At 38.7% G+C, this 16,359-nt stretch overlaps 1 protein-coding gene across 6 annotated transcripts in view; it reads left to right on the forward strand.

Annotated features, from left to right (window-relative positions):
• Nucleotides 1-14,171, forward strand: part of ARHGAP12 (Rho GTPase activating protein 12) — a 68,854-nt gene extending 54,683 nt beyond the window's left edge. For 5 of the 6 annotated variants that reach the window (XM_052693798.1, XM_052693801.1, XM_052693802.1 and 2 more), the window contains 9 exons: nucleotides 2,604-2,705; nucleotides 3,024-3,122; nucleotides 4,712-4,814; nucleotides 5,712-5,831; nucleotides 8,678-8,776; nucleotides 10,508-10,585; nucleotides 11,670-11,804; nucleotides 12,059-12,161; nucleotides 12,573-14,171. In XM_052693798.1, coding sequence (XP_052549758.1) covers nucleotides 2,604-2,705; nucleotides 3,024-3,122; nucleotides 4,712-4,814; nucleotides 5,712-5,831; nucleotides 8,678-8,776; nucleotides 10,508-10,585; nucleotides 11,670-11,804; nucleotides 12,059-12,161; nucleotides 12,573-12,747 — 1,014 coding nt within the window. In that variant the 3' untranslated portion in view covers nucleotides 12,748-14,171. Of the gene's footprint in view, nucleotides 1-2,600; nucleotides 2,706-3,023; nucleotides 3,123-4,711; nucleotides 4,815-5,711; nucleotides 5,832-8,677; nucleotides 8,777-10,507; nucleotides 10,586-11,669; nucleotides 11,805-12,058; nucleotides 12,162-12,572 lie in introns of all 6 variants that reach the window. The other variant, XM_052693800.1, reaches the window with a different exon arrangement.
• The last annotated feature ends 2,188 nt before the right edge of the window (nucleotides 14,172-16,359 follow it).

The following is a 16,359-nucleotide window of genomic DNA, read 5'->3' on the forward strand; positions in this document are numbered from 1 at the left end:
ATTAGAAAGTTCTATGAAACTGACTGGGAACAGAATTATTAGACTGGCTGGTGTCATTTGTGTTTCCCAGTGTCTTCCTATACATAAAAGCCAGTTCAATTTCCAAAAAAAGCTGAAATATATCCCACTACTGGCTGTGTGGTTTGTCCTATGCTTGCACCCATGATGTGGAGACAACTCCTGAAAACAAGAAAAAGTGTGATTCTGATGTCAGCACATAACTCCAAGGCAGTCCTCATGCAACTCAGCATCTGTGTCTGAGTGAAAAAAAACAACAGTCATTACACTTTCCAAAAAGGGGAAATTATCTCTGCCTTGAAAATTGCATAAACATGTCCCATGACTATTTCTTTATCCTGGAAAAATCTGTCAGAAGAGACTCTAGGACAACTTACTATGTTAGGGCTTTTCTCAGCAGCATGTTCTCGACCTCTTCCCTCTTTCTCTTTCATTTCTGCTCTCTGCAACTTCTCTGACAGCAGAAAAGAGAACTGCAGTCAGAACTGGGAGTAAGGGCTGAATGTGGCTTGACCAGTGCGGACCTAGCAATGTGCTCTGTTTCCAGGATGCTAAAGGAACAACTTTTCTTATTATTGCACTCAGGAGAACCTGTGTGTTTCAGAAGGATTCAGTTGCCTCTAGCTAACCCTTGTAAGCTGAGCGTCTCGGCAGCCTTGCTCGGGATTTGCTCCTGGAAGGTTTTGAGGAGGACAGTGGTGGCTGGCCTCTCATCTCCACACAGGCAGGAGCAGATAAGAACCATGGTAGGGAAGCTCATAGGAGAGATGGAAGGTTAAACTTCTTTCTTCAAGGAAATTCTAAGTTTGTGATGAGTCTGTGATACTCTGGTAGATCAGAGGTGCTTTGTAGGGAGGCTTAGAGTGCTTGCTTGGCTGTTCCCTGGCTGTTCCCTCCCACCATTAATAGCTGGCTCTTTTTCTTCTTTTTTGGAGGGATTGTCCTGTGCTTTTCAGGTTGTGCTGAAGGTAGTCAGGCTTAAAAAAGAGAAGAAAAAAGAAAAAGAAATGGATAAAGTACAGTGGTGTTTTGAGTTAATGTGGGAGCTGCCACCTGGAGTTCTGCATAGTGGGGCATACCAGAGGGCAGCAGGGAACCACTCCTTGTGGTCGAAACACTTGTGGCTGTTGCTAACTGACTTCACCCACTGCAGGTCATCTCCTTTGCTGCTCAGCATCATGGGGAAGGCATTGGTAACAAATCCCTCATCTTGTAGAGGACTTCAGCTCTAGTCTCATGCTCTCTCCAGTGGCCATCCCTAAATGTTTTCCAACATGCACGAAGGTTGTTGTGAACTCCATTTCTGAGCTGGGACTCAACCAAAAGCTATTAAGAAACATCCTTAGATGAGAAATCTGAGAATCAAGATAGAAAGCAGGCAGTTTTTTCAGATGTTAGTTGACACTGTGTAAATTAGAAGTATTCTTTCATTCTGATATTTCACAGGTTAGGCTGTTTCATTCTGATCATCATTTAATTAGGAATCAGGTAGGAAGATGTTCTAGCTGTAAACAGCCTTTCTAAAACAGCATTAACTAACATCCTTGCTGTGAATTTAATCAGAAGCAGCAGATTAGTTCTGTTTTTTGAGCTGTGTTTTCTCACCTCAGGTGCCGTTGTTGTGGTACAGACTGGAAGCCTTGTGATGTTTGCAGCAAGGATGCTGTCTTGAGACTTGGGTCAACTTGAATTTTGTCACATGAGCACAAAATATATATATTTAAATTATTATTATTTCATAACTAGAAAAGAAGCTTTGTGATGGATTTGATGCTGTAGACTGTCCCCCAAATGTACATCAATTTTTTTCTTCTGCAGCCAATTGACTTAATGCTTTCTCTATACATTAAAAGCAAACAAAACTTACTAACAATTAGCTTTTTGTTTGCAAATTGTCTTCCTTGAGAAATTATGTTTTAAAGCTATGGGATGTATACTGTGACCCTGGTAGAAGTACTTGGCTATACCCAGCGTAGTGGTAAAGTAGGAAGTAAAGATAGCTCTTATTCATGCTGTGTTCCTCCAAATCGGTTGATAATGGGTTAAATGCTTCTTAGTTGCTTTGGTTACTTGTTTTTTAGAAGCTAGACAGTGAAATTGATTTCTGTTTACTTACTAGGGTATGCTAAAGGAAAATACTGAATAGATTTAGTATAGAAAGCATCACTGGGAACATTTAAAAAGAGATTTTCTTCTGCGAATGTAAAAACTGACGATGCTTGAGACTTTCCACAAGAATCAAGCTATGATCAGATTCTCCATAGACTTCTACCACTTTCAACAGGAACAAGTCTGCTGAAATCTGATCAGAATTTAAAACTACTGGAATTTTAAAATCCTTAGGCTGAGCAGTTCATAATAGGCATGAATAAAGAGATTTTGGTGCTTTTTGTTTGTTTCAGTTTTTCTGGTATTACGTTAGTTTATTTGTGGCAGGATGCTGTGTTTGCTTTAAATTGCGTAGGCTGTGAATCAAGTGACAGTGTGTTACATTCAGGAATTGCAAGTCTATGTATCTTGGAAGCTTTTGTTATTTGTATTTTTCTTAAAGTTCATCATCATTGTTCCTTTTTTTTTTCCAGAAGTTTGGTGTGAATCAGTCCAAGCCAGAATTTACAGTGGATCTCAAAGGGGCATTGATTGACTGGGCTTCAAAGGACAAATCCAGCAAAAAGAATGTCATTGAGGTAAATTATTTTACCTATATGCAAAACTCTAAGCATTCAAGCAATTTCAAAAATGGTCTCTAAAAACTTCAGGTTTTTTGCATTTCTTCTCTGTAAATCACACACTTAGGTACCTGCAGGAGATGTCCATTCTTAATATATTTGTACAGGATATGCTTTTCAATTTTAAGACAACTTACTTTGTGCTTTTACTGATTTTAGAGTAGCTATTTATCATCTGAAAGTTGTGCCAGCGCGAAGTTTAACTTCATGTAATTTGATTTTGGAGTTCTAGCATGTTTATCAGTTCTGATGACATCTGTTTTTGTTTCTTTAAAGCTAAAAACTCGCCAGGGAACTGAGCTCTTAATTCAGTCTGATAATGACAGCTTCATTAATGAATGGTATAAAGTCCTTAACTACACTATCAACAATCAGGTAGGTATTTGAATCATGAAGGCTCTGATTTCAAGGTAGTATTTTTTAGCAAAATAATGTATATGAGCTATTTGTAGTAATTACATACATCTTCATTTTGTCATTTTCTTGGGAATGGGCTGGGGATATGATGATTCCCAGTGATAAGAAATAAAATTGTTGTTGTGCCAAGGAAAGAGCAGTGATCCACTGGATTAAGAACTGGGAGGTGTGGACTGATCTCCTCAGAAATGAGCTTTTTTTCTCTCAAGAAAAGAGGGGGGGGGGGTGAAAGGGAGGGCGACCAACAAAAGAATGCTTACTTCAGCATCTGCTATTGCTATTCCCTTCAGGCTAAATTAAAGTGTGAATCAAAAGCGTAGAGACCTAATACTGCACAGGGAAAAATATACCTGATATAGACCATCTGATAATTTGAAGCACTGAAAGTTTTGGGTACAAAAATGAATCAGATCTGAAACAAACTTAAGTTTGAAGAAAACCCTCTATTGTGATAGTAACTGTGAATGAATGATGGCTGTGGCTTGCTCAGATCTGAAGCCCAAAGGAAGGCTACAGCTTAGATTCATGTCTCTCTCCTCCCTCAGGGAGCTGTTATGTCAATATGTTATATAGAAGGAATATCTGTGAAGGATATCTGCTCTGTTTTTACACACACAAATTTTGACTTGGTCCATTTTACAAACCTAAATTCTAGGTGATATATTCAAATCCAGGAGATCTGAAACTTAACAATCCTGAAAAGCTTTGAGGAAGAGAATCCTGTTCACATGATGTCAGTGGCAGCTGGATCCTTGGCAGGGACATTAATTGAACGTTTGAGTATATTGACTGGTGACATTTTAAAAAGTCTGTCTGAAGCTTTTGAAAAACAATAAGGAATGAGGGTTGTTTAAAGCTCACATCTGCTGTGCAAGTTAAAGTGCAAATTAACTGGTGTTATGCACTGAGACCAAAGGAAGCTTTCTTCTTGTTTCCTGATGGAATGCAACCTAGGTGATAGGCAGCAGACAATTTCTTCAGCATCTGCCCTCATACAGCAACATGATTTGCATTTCCATTTAACTGTGGGTTTTTTGTTCTTTTTGACAATATGCTGAAAGAACATTAATCCACAGAGCAAGGCTTTTGGACCCTGGTATCGATACTCTGTTGGACTGAATTCAGTGTGTACTTTGACAGAGGCCTAATTCTCCAACTGGCAGTCTGTTTCTGTCACAGAAAACTTAAACTAGGGAGATTAGAATCAGGATAAATGCTGTAGAAATTGATTTTGACTTTATCAGTCAGGTGCTTCTGTTGCAGAACATATGAATGAAACAGCTGATGTCTACTGAATTTGGGAGGAAGAAAGAAGTTGATGTAATTAAATTTTTGTCAGTATTGGGTCTTATGACCAAATGCTTCTCAAAGTTACTGCCAGCAAGAATGGTATCATCTCTGAAGATAATTTTGGCATCTAGAATTCTGGAAAGAATTAAGTGAAAGGGAAAATAGCAGTGTATTGTAAAGCAGTCTACATGAAATGTATTTTTAATGGTGTGTTCTCTGAATTGGTAAACTTACCTTTATCTTCTTAAATGTAATAGGTAGTAGAATCTGATGAAGCATTAGAAGATGAGGTACCAGATTCTCCTGGGGTGGAAAAACAAGACAAAGAAAAAGAGAATAAAGACTCTAGGAAACTTCGTTGTGAGTAGAAAACTTTCCAATAATTGATTTTAGGAATGCAAAAACAAAACAAAAAAAAAATTACCTTGTCTTCACTCGTGTGTAAACAGAAAAGAATTCAAGAGGACATTTTCCATTTGGTGCCAGTTTCTGACTTCTATCTGTTTTCCTAATCATACTTAAAAAGTAGGAGAAAACAGGCAGTAAAGAAATGATCTATTCTCAAGGTATACTCACTTTTGTCCAATGTGTAAAAGTAATTGGATGTTTTTGTTTTCTCTGGCATAAATTGTTTTGCGTAAGAATCTCTTTGCCCTTATTCGAAACAGATTTGGATAGTTTTACTTTTTTGTCCATGGTGCAGCACCTGTAAATATTTTCACTGTTAACTTACACTTCAGTTTCAGTAAGCTGCTAACCCTATATTGGATCACTTACATAAATGAAACATTTTTAATCTCACACTCGGAATTTGAAAGAAATTTCTTCTAGCCACAGAAATTTTTCTTTGCAAAGAAATATATTAATCAGGCAGTCTGTTTTGTCCTTTACTTCTGGGCTGCACGTAGATTGCAAGGAAGTATTTATTTAATTTAAAATGCTTGGTGAGGGCCAGGGCTAGTTCTGAAACACAGCTATATGTTTTAAATTCCATGTTTATTTTAAGTTACTATTTAGTTATTTTCACACACAGCACTTGGTGACAGGTTAGCCTCTTGGCAGTTTGAAAAATGGATGCTATGTACAAGAAATTAAAAAAAAAAAAAGGAAAATGTGAATGCAATGTGAATTTGAATGGTTTATTTTCTTTTTTTTTCTGTTTCTCTGTATTTGTTGTCGAATTTCTTTTCCAAGGAACCAGTGTTAAAAAAAAGTTGTTCTTGTGAATATTCTTACTAACTGTATTTTTACTTCCAGCGGTGAAAATGCCTAGCAATATAGATGCCACAGATCAGAAAAAGACCAAAACGAAGCTCAAGAAGTTTCTCACACGACGACCTACATTACAGGCTGTCCGTGAAAAAGGCTACATTAAGGGTAAATGAACCTTTTTAACAAAGGAAATAATTTGAGAAACTGAATTTGATAATTCACGTGTAAAATGGGGTTCATGTTGTCTAGTTTTAGAGTAAAACATGAATGTGGCCTGCCTAACAAGTCTTGGATAGTGAAACTGGTGATTGTTTGTTGTTCTTCTGAGTCTTCTGAGCAATGCTGTTAGCTACTAAACTTTGTCAAGGATGTCCTTTTCATCCCATTATTGGCAAAACTGAAGTGGAAAATGAGAGCCCAGGAGCCCCTGTGGAATCACAGCGCTTCTGAGCTAGAAAGTCCATTTGGTCTGCTGCTCTGAGCTGGGAATTTTGTATAGCCAAATAATCGTTTGTGCAAACGAGGGAAAGGAAGATTGTCCCTTTGTTACTGAGCTGAACACATGCTCATGTTTTACAGGGATGTTTTTAGTCTGGATGGAACCAGAGAAATATGTGCCATCTCATTAGAAATGAAATGTTTAGGCAGAAAAAGGATGAGGCTAAAGGAATCTCAACTCCAACATCCTTTTTCCCTAACCTTTTTTTTATGTTATACATTTTTTTGGACTTTTTTTTTTCCACAAAGAATGAGTTTTATAGATATTCTTGAATCCAACTTATGAAACGATTGATAGCTTAATATATACTTCCATCTATCACATTTGTAAGAACTCTGAAAGAGAAGAGTTTTTGAACAGGTCTAAATTAATGTGATTGTGTAAATTTCTTCTTGGTAATTCCTGGTACTCACTGTAAAACTTAATTTATTTGTTTGTATGCTTTAGCAGGACTCATAGGTGGTGCTCTACTAGGGTCAAAATAGCAGATGGGTAGGCAAATATCAGACCAAATCTGACTGTGATTTCCCTAACTGCATACTTTAACAGATGTGCTTCTGTTGCATGTAGCATTTGATATATTTGTGTATCTGCAAATATAATTTAACTGTAAGTGATGAATTTTTTGTTTGAAGTAAGGAGGCATTTTTCCCAGACTTTGATGTTTTTGCCCTGCTTTACAGCTTAGAATTCATGTGAATTCTCAATGACATAACTGCTGCCATGAGCAATAGTGAATGCTAAGCCAAGTTTAACTTGTACACGTGCATGCTGATGATTGGATTTTTAAATAAAGACACTAAGGAACAAAGAGTTTGTTTTTATTTAAAAGCATGACATAAACTTTAACAGTTGGATCTGTGCTGTACAGTTTTACATTTACTGTATGAGTGAAAAATACAGAAGTTTATCTGAAGCCCAGTGTACTTTGTGGCTGCTATTAAGCTTAGTAAATGAAAGCTTGTCAAATGGAATATGAGCTGAAAAAATGAAAAATTTTTACAAAACACCCTTGAAACAGCATGCATCAAAGTGAGAAGTAGCTGTGCTAAACATTTTTTACATGGGAAAACAGAATTACAAAAGCTGCTTTAAAATGGGGGAAACAAGTAAGGTTCTCCTGTGTGTGGAAATTGTTATGGTCAGAAGCAGTTGCAGCAAATAATTTTGTTACATACCGGTATTTTCTTGTCCTATCTAATCTGCATTGTTTTACCTGCTACAGCTGCTTGCTAGTCTGCCTTTCTGCTGCGTGGCCTTTTTCAACCCTTTGCTACTGATTCTGCTTATACAGCTGGCTGTGTGAGTAGGAGCAGCAGGAATGAGATGTTTTGGGGCGCTGGCCTTTATGCGTACAGCTAGTAATACCAATTTTCTTACTGTATAATTGGTTTGGTGTGCTGTGTGGATTTCCCAAAGCAGTTATCAAATGCAAATGTTGTTACTAAACATGAAAAATGGGCTAGATGCTATGCATGGTTCAAATGCAAGAGCAGTTTCTCTCTTGCATAAGCTCTGAAGTGAAATGTATTAAGTACTGCAAAGATGGTCACTTACATGCTGCCTTCAAAAGATAAAATAAAACTTTCTTCCTTTTGAGTCTGAGCTTTGCTTCTATATTTCAAGACCGTGTTTCAGTCTCATGCATCTGAACTTGGGATGTCATCTGTTATTTGGGCATATGATGAAACCATATGAGTCTGGGGAACGTTTCAGTGCTACCATCTGATCTGAACAAGGAGAATTAACGTGTCCGTGAAACACTAAGACTTTGCAACATGTTCTCTGCCAAAGCTGATTGTCATTTTTGCTCTATTTTATGACAGAGAGCATTCCCACTGCCTTTTGTGTAATTCTGAGAGCAAGATGCACAGTATCTGAAAAGATGGACGTTGTCCATAAGTACTTGTATTTGAATTGCAACCTTGCGGCCATGTTGCCTATGCACAGTCACACATGCAGTCAGAGCTGTGCAAAGCTCTATCTTTTATGTAGTCGTTTCAGAGCTTAAATGTGTTAGAAATAAGCTCAATATTGAAACCTTTCTCTTAAATGAATATGTAATGCCGGATTAAACAGTAGGTGTAATGCAGAATAACGTTTCTCTCCCCGAATGCTTTCATTTGGGTTAAAATTTTTCTGTTCAGATTTTTTTTTTTTATTCAAAGATTATATATTTTGAACTCTAGAGAGGAATGAAATACAACAGAACATTTGAATCCATTAAATTTTCACTGCAGTAATGACTGTATGATTCTTCTAAGTTTTCTTCTGATGGATTATAACGATTTCAGTACCAAAAGTTCCTCCCCCCTAGACTCATGTTTGGGTGACTGCTGACACTTGTTCTTTCTGGGAGCTGTTAAGGACTCTTTTCAGAACTTTACTCCCTTTCACTCTAATGCAACAATTGTATCCAGTACTTTTTGCTCTTTGTAGAGGTTTTAACCTGAACTAGTTCTGTCACTCCAGTCCTGTTCCACTGTAAATCAGTCTCTTTACTTGGTTCCAGATCAAGTGTTTGGTTCCAATCTCACCAGCTTGTGTCAAAGAGAAAACAGCACGGTGCCAAAGTTCGTGAAGCTGTGCATTGAGCATGTTGAGGAACATGGTATGGTGAATTTTATGTTTGTCTTTAAACCCCTCTTGCTCATCACGCTGTCTAATTTTGAATGTTTTAATCCTTAATGTGCTGTTGATTTGTTAGAGAAAATAATCTGACATATGTCTGTCGGTAATGAGTTTTTGAGAGTGGGAAGGTATCCAGTGGAATCCAGTATGGGGAGAGGGAAGGAAGTCTTACAGCAGAGGAATTGATCTACTTCAGTATCTTTCACAATGAGGAGAATGCTGAACAGCTTTTTGGCAGTAAGGGTCTAAAGGAGGAGAAATTACAACAAGTCATAGAAGAGCTTATCAACAAAGTTTTACCGCAGGTGAAGAGAGACTTTGAGAAGTTACGTGTGACTGTCTGATGGGAGCTGTCTGATACCAAGGACTTATCCGGTGTTTTTTTTTTTTAATTTCTTGGTTGTAATTCCTGACTTGTTTGTACTTTAGATTGGGCTTCTTGCTTGTCTCTTGCCATTGCTCAGATGGTCTGTTAATTTGAGAATATAATATTGAGATCAGGGTGTTTACGAGGGAATACCAGAAGTGAATTTTAAGGCATTTTCCATGGGAACTTAGGACTTTTTGCAGCATATTGTCTTCTTTCTCAGTGCTGTTGCCTTGTGTCCTGGAAGGGAAAAAATAACCGTTTCCATTGTGGTACTGTAGGTCAACAAACTGGACAAACTGCCTTCTTGTTTGTAACAGCAGGCTTTATTCCATTTGAGGTCCACAGTTTGACAGAGAGGGGCTATTTTTCCCTTTTTTTAAAAAAAAATTTTTTATATTTTAAAATAGTGCTGCAGTGAAGATGGTGGTGAAGTTTTCCCTTTTTAAATACCTGAGGGGAAGCTGACAGAAATGAGCAGCTTTTTTTCCTACTTCAACTCTTTTTACTTCCAACGCACATCAAAGTTGTTCTTTTTGTAAAGGAATGGCTAGTGGATTATGGGGAGAAGGGATATGTCAGATGGTGCTGGTAACTGTGCTGTATTGCATCAGACTACTCTATGAGCCACAGGGTCTGAAGGTATTCTGGCAACACTCACCCTCTCAGGGGCACTGACTCGTGCTGTATTCAAGTGGCATTTCAATTTAATTCTTTACCTGCTAATCAATTCTGACTAATTGCAGTAGCATCCACAGAGACAGTTTTCTTCTTCCCCTGGCTGAGTGTTACAGTACTGTAAAAGCAAGGGCTACCCGTTTACTTCTAAAGGCTGTTGGGTAGTGAGTATGCAGGCACGTTGTTGCTTCGTGCAAACCTGGTCACTGGACAACTTTGAGATGCTCTTTTATGCCTGATTTGATATTTCTTAACCATAAATTGAAAAATGGAACATCCACAAAATACTCGGTTCTTGCATGTTGGACTCTGCATATATCCCTCCCTCCACCCACTACAAGCATTTTAAATGGCGTCTCCAGTCTTACTGGGAAAACTTGAAGCCAGTACCTCATTTACTCCTATTCTTCTGCATAGGGAGCTTTGAAGATTACTTTGAGCTTGATAGTACAAAACCTTTTTCAGCAAACTAAACCTTCTGTGATGTGCCCTGCCCATCAAAAAATCTAGAGAAATGTTTATTGCCGAGCCAAGTGATCGTTAGCACAAGATTAACTGGGCAGCTTTAGGTTTTGATTTTACAGAGTAGACCTGTGAGCAAGGAGCCTAGTGATTTCAGAACCTGTATGCATGAAAGATTAAAATTGGTTTATCCCTTTATTTTAGGATTAGATGTTGATGGCTTATACCGAGTTAGTGGTAATCTTGCAGTGATACAGAAGCTAAGATTTGCGGTCAATCATGGTAAGTCTTCATCAGCTACATTACAGTAGCTTAGCTTTTCAGATTGCTTGAAGTTTGAAAGAACTCATGAGAAATGATTTCTTAATGTGTAACTGCAGCTTTTCTTGAGAAATGATGGCCATCCTTAAGGTTAATTCAAAATTGCAGAATTTAGTGTGTAAAAACACACACACACACACACACACACACACACACACACACACACATACACACAAAGATGAAACCACCAAACCCTATCAAAATAAACAAAAAACCACCACCCTAACAGCCTGGAGGTTTGGTCTTACATGGAGACATTGCTAGAGCATTTTTCTGAAGAAAGGTGGTAATAGAATTCAAGAGGGAAAAAATGGCTAAAGAACCCCAAACTACATACCTTATGGGAAAACAGAATGCCAAGCTTCTACTAGTGTTAAACTTGTAAGTTAATGTTTTTTAGCAAGATTAGTGTGGGGATTGTTAGCTTGACAGTACTCTCATGTATAAAACCTCTTTCTGTATCTGTGCTATAGTGTATGTAGTGTTCTGTATAGTGCTATAGTGGGAATCAATAGGTAGCCTGCAGGTGGGAAGATGAACAGTAGCTCACCTGAGCACTATGATTTGATCAGTCATTTCCTGATTAATCAGGTCTAAAAGTAAATTCTGTGTTACCTCCAGAGTTGAGATTCTTCTCTGGAAAGCCTCCTTGGTAGGACCGCACGTAGTGCAGTAGGCAGAGTTTGACTGCCTCTTTTCATACAGGCTCTGAAGAGAACCCGCTTTCAGGTTAGGGTGGAATGGCTGGATTGGGCTGGATTGTTGACAGTGTTTTAGCCCTTCTAAGAGCATGCAAGGTTGCTGTGATGCAGCCTTATGAGCATCTCACACAGAATTTGTTCTGAAAAGTACTCTTCAAGCCACCTATAAATGTAAAAGATTTCACACTGTTGCAGCTCTGTACCCAGCAGTGAAGAGGCTGAAGCAGGATACCCATCTTCCATATTTTAAAAGCCATAAACGCAGGAGAGAAAAGGAATTAACATTTTTAACTAGGCCTTTGTAGTTAAATTATTAACATTAATTATTCATTTTTCTCTCTCAGATGAGAAGCTTGACTTAAATGACAGTAAATGGGAAGATATACATGTCATCACAGGAGCTCTAAAGATGTTTTTCAGAGAACTGCCAGAGCCGCTGTTCACTTACAACCACTTCAATGACTTTGTCAATGCAATTAGTAAGTATGGGAAGCAGTTCTGTGCTTTTGATACAAGTTCTGCTCAATAGGAGCAATTTGGTTATTGTAGAATGTTTTGGTTATGAATGTTCACAAGGCTTACCTGAAGTTCTCTCAGTAATATACAGGCTGCCCAGGAGGTGGCAGCATGCTCTCTGATATCAGCCCCGCGAAGTCAGAGCTTTTAGCCCCAGTCTGTTAATTTTTTGTACAGAATTACTGAGGTTTTGTTTCTACACTTCTTCCTTCTGCAGAGCAAGAACCGAGACAGCGTGTCAATGCTGTTAAAGATCTAATCAAACAGTTGCCAAAACCAAATCAGGACACTATGCAAGTGCTCTTCAGACACCTGAAGAGGTAAGAATCAGAGGGAAAGGCTTTGTATTGCCAATACTCCCTTAAAGCTAAATAATCAAGGTAAGAAAAGGGAGGTGGCAGTGCCCGCTATGCAAGAAAAGCACATATTGGACTTGATAAAAGGAATGTATCAGTCTGTATTTGTACAAGCTTGCAGAGCATCAGGAGGATGGTATGTGGCATAATTGTGATGCTTACTGTCTTATGTTAAAGGAATTGTGAGGATTTCAAAAATAGTATCACAGAACAAAACTTTTTTTGCAGAGGAGGGAATCGCAGCAGCTTTGTGCTAATTACAAGACCAGCAGTCATTAAATATCATGAATAGTCATTTGCTTTGGACTACTTTTCTGTCATCCCATTACTCTAGCACTGATACATCTTCTTTGTGTTTATTTTTTTCTCTTTCAGAGTTGTAGAAAACGGAGAAAAGAACCGAATGACCTATCAGAGCATAGCAATAGTTTTTGGTCCAACCTTATTAAAACCAGAGAAAGAGACTGGTAACATAGCAGTCCATACGGTGTACCAGAACCAGATTGTAGAATTAATTCTGCTGGAATTGAATGCCATCTTTGGACGCTGACATTTTCATGGAGTGCAAACTGGAAGTGATGGGTTGGAAGCAGTATTCCATCAGGAGGAAAATCTCTCACTGTATATGATGTATTATGTTTGTGGACCAAGAAGCAACTTGATTTTTGCACTTTTGGGGGAGGGGAAAAACAGGAGAAGTGTTTTACCACTTTAATGCAAATTAGAGACAACACTTTGCTTGTTTGGATTTCTTTGAAAAATTCATTGTAAAATAGCAAATTAAAAGTTTATAGTTTGCCTTTTTTTTTTTTTTTTTTTACAGTAGCATTTGAAAATTACAGTATAGGTTCATACACTGGATTTGTTGGAGAGTAAAGCTCTAAATCTCAAACTGGATAATCTGGAATTTAACCTTAAAATATTCCCACTTGGTATGGAAAAGTTCTATGAAAAAAATAATCAGTGAAGTTCCATCTTAGGCACGTGTATTACAATACAGCACGCGATGCAGGCCGGTATGATGCTTTTCCGAGGGGTTTCTGCATGCAGTGACTCTCTTATGCTAACAGTTTGGTTTAGTTATTCAGGTCTAATTCCTCACATGACATCTGCTGTCCTTTTTCCTTTTTTTTTTCCTCTTTTTTCCCCCAGTGACCTTTCTGGAACTTCTTAGTTGCTTTATAGAACAGCATACTATTGCGAACACTGAACTTGTAAGTGTATCCAGCAATGGATATTTGTCTTGTGGCATAACAAAGTCATATTTAATACATACGTTCATTTTTTCAGGGTGTTTCCTGAGCTAGGTTTTGTTATACTGATCTACAGCTAAAACCTAAGTAAATACCGACTGTAACACTGAGTTCTTGGTACAATGCTGTGGTAGTGGAAGTTTCTTATGTAAATACAGACTGTCCTTTTGGTTCTTGTATATAATTCAGTTCTTGTATAGTTTAAGAATGTTCTAGTCGCACATTTCTAACGGTGGGTAGAGTAGCTGCAGTAGCATAATGTTTCCAGTCTACGTCTGGGTTTCAGCATTGAAACAGGTTATGGAGAGGGAGGGGGGCCTAACTGTGTGCACTTTTAGATATTAATTACATTTGCGGGCAAATAACTGTAATACGAATGGTACTGGAAAAATACTGAGTGTGCTTGCTAAATTAATGCACTACAAGAGGAGCCTTTCAGGTTATTTAATATGTACAGGATGCATTAGAAAGATATATTACAAATTCTAACATCTACAAAAAGTGAAACTCATGTTCTGTTAGAGAGAAGTTTGATGGAATCCATGATGCTAAATTTGAGTTTCTTTTTACATTAATGTAGAATAATTTGTAAAACTGGTTTTGAAAGATTTTGTTACAGGGAGCACGGTCTGCTGCAGATTTTTTTAAATGTATTTTTCTAGACTAACTGCTGTATCTGACATTTGTTATGTCTAACCTGAATAAAGAAAACCATTAGTTATTTTGGAGTTTGCCATTCCCGCTTCAGACAACGTGAACCCCCTTTACACAGTAAGACTGACACCTCTTGTTGCTTAGCATGGATACTGCTTGCAGCAAGGAGTTGTGCCACATTAAAAGGTGAAAGCTTACTTTATAACCTGACAATTTTAGGAACCTCCCATCCCCTTTCTTTAACAAGCTAAACTCTTACTTTAAGATTTGTAGAAGACAGGAGTAATTTATGGATATAAGTTTGCTGTCTTTTAAGCATCTCAGCTCTCAACCTGTCTTACAGATAGCAGATTCATTGGGAAATAACTCACTTTCACTTTTAACCTGTTGTATTCTTCTCACAACGGAGTTCCAGATTCCTGCAAAGGGAACGTGTGGTGAAGTACTGAGATGTAGTCAGATGGTATGAGAATTTCACAAGCATAAAGCTTGAATGAGAAGTCTTCATAGATAAAGGAGAAAGCAGCTTACCTTGCGGCTTTCTCACTGTTTTGTTGTGGTAATGGTGAAGTCTTGTGGTTTGTTGCAAAGCAACCTGGGTGAGAATTGTGATAGCTACATCTGTGTTGTCTTTTCAGCCTTCTGTTAGGCTTTCAAACAAGAGCAGTGCTGAGTGGCAGACATGCCCCATCTACTAGAGAATACAAGCAAAGTTGAAATCTGTTGTTGTAGATTATTGAAATCCCAACTTCAGCTGTAAAATAAAGAATTCCCATTGCTAAAGGAGATAGATAAGCTGTATGAGTGTTTCTGTATTCAGATAAAGAATTCCTCCTTAGAACCATTTGATAACCAGGATGAACATCACATTTTTCCTTGTACTCCCAGAAAATAAAGCATTTTGTTATTACAATACATAATACGGTTTTGTGCGATGAAATTGTCCTGAGTTTTAATTGTCTCACTTGGGAAAGTACTTCTTAACTGACAGTGGTGCAGCTAAACAGTGCCTGTTCAGGAAGAGGCAGCTGTTGGAGCTGCGAGTGTGCTTGAGCTTCTGCATGGCAGCACGCTGGGATTCCTCACTACCTGGTCTGCGGTGTCTTCTTCCCACAGTTAGCTGTTATTTCCTGTAAAAATCAAACCCTGAGTTCTGTACAAACGTGGGGAGGGAAAGCAATTGGTGTTAGATGAAACAGAGGCTGAACTGAGGAATATATGAAGCAGATTGGATTCTAGCATAAAACCTGTTTTTACAGCAATATAAACCTTTGCAGTCGCAAAGGGACTGCAGGTCTCATGCTTTGCTGCCAGTTCAAGTCACGCTGCAGTAACTGCGTGCCTCTGCAGTTCGGCTACATGGTGTTGTTACCCAGCCACTCAGCCTTGATCCATACCGGGTAGGAGTTTCTTCTCTTTAAAGCTAGAGGTGATCACACAGACAGGACAAATACATCATCGTCTCATGTTGAATGGACTGTTTTTCAATCAAAGATGTGTGCAAGTTGGTCCCATCAGTGCTCATTGCTTGTTGTGCTCACTGCTGACAGCTCCCCCTCGCAGCCAGCCAGCACGGCTTCCCTGTGCACTGAACCCTCTGGCAATCCTTGGTTCTGGCAGCATAAGAGAGAAGGCAGGCTGTGGGTGCGGGCTGTGGGTGCTGTACCGTTGCTTCATTCTTATGCAGAGCGCTGGTGTTTTCCTCTTAAAGGGAACGGCTTTATTTAGCCCTGTAATGATATTTTCAGAATCAATCGGTGAATTCACGAGCGGGCCTCGCAGTGGCCATTCTGCTGAGGCACGGGGGGAGGCTCAGCATGTCTGATGAGGAGCAGAGAGCAGCTCTGAGGAATCTTAATTAGCCTCCACAATTGCCAAGTTCTGTGGGCCAGCAGCTGGTAGGGCTGCATCGGCCCTTTCTCAAAAGTAGCCCTATGCGATTGTGGGACTTAAATGAACTTTTTTTTTTTCTTTTTCCATAGCATTCTTGTAAACAGAGCACTTGTAAAACAAGATCACGCTGTGTAGCAAACCAACATGAAAGACGTGCTGAGGGAGCTTGGCCTCCTGGTCCTTTTTATTTCCTTGAGACTTTAATGGCAGCTCTAATATTAGAGTTTTCTTGGACTTCCCCAGATGCACTGTTTGTTAAGGTACTTAGCTGCTGCTCTCTTTCAAAAGAAGAAATTTACGTTGTGTTCAGCACACACAGAGCGGCAAATGGGAACAGTTATAGGATAACACCGGGGTTATTG

The sequence above is a fragment of the Tympanuchus pallidicinctus genome, unplaced genomic scaffold (genome assembly GCF_026119805.1).
Source record: "Tympanuchus pallidicinctus isolate F22 unplaced genomic scaffold, pur_lepc_1.0 scaffold3, whole genome shotgun sequence".
Taxonomy (NCBI): Eukaryota; Metazoa; Chordata; class Aves; order Galliformes; family Phasianidae; genus Tympanuchus; species Tympanuchus pallidicinctus.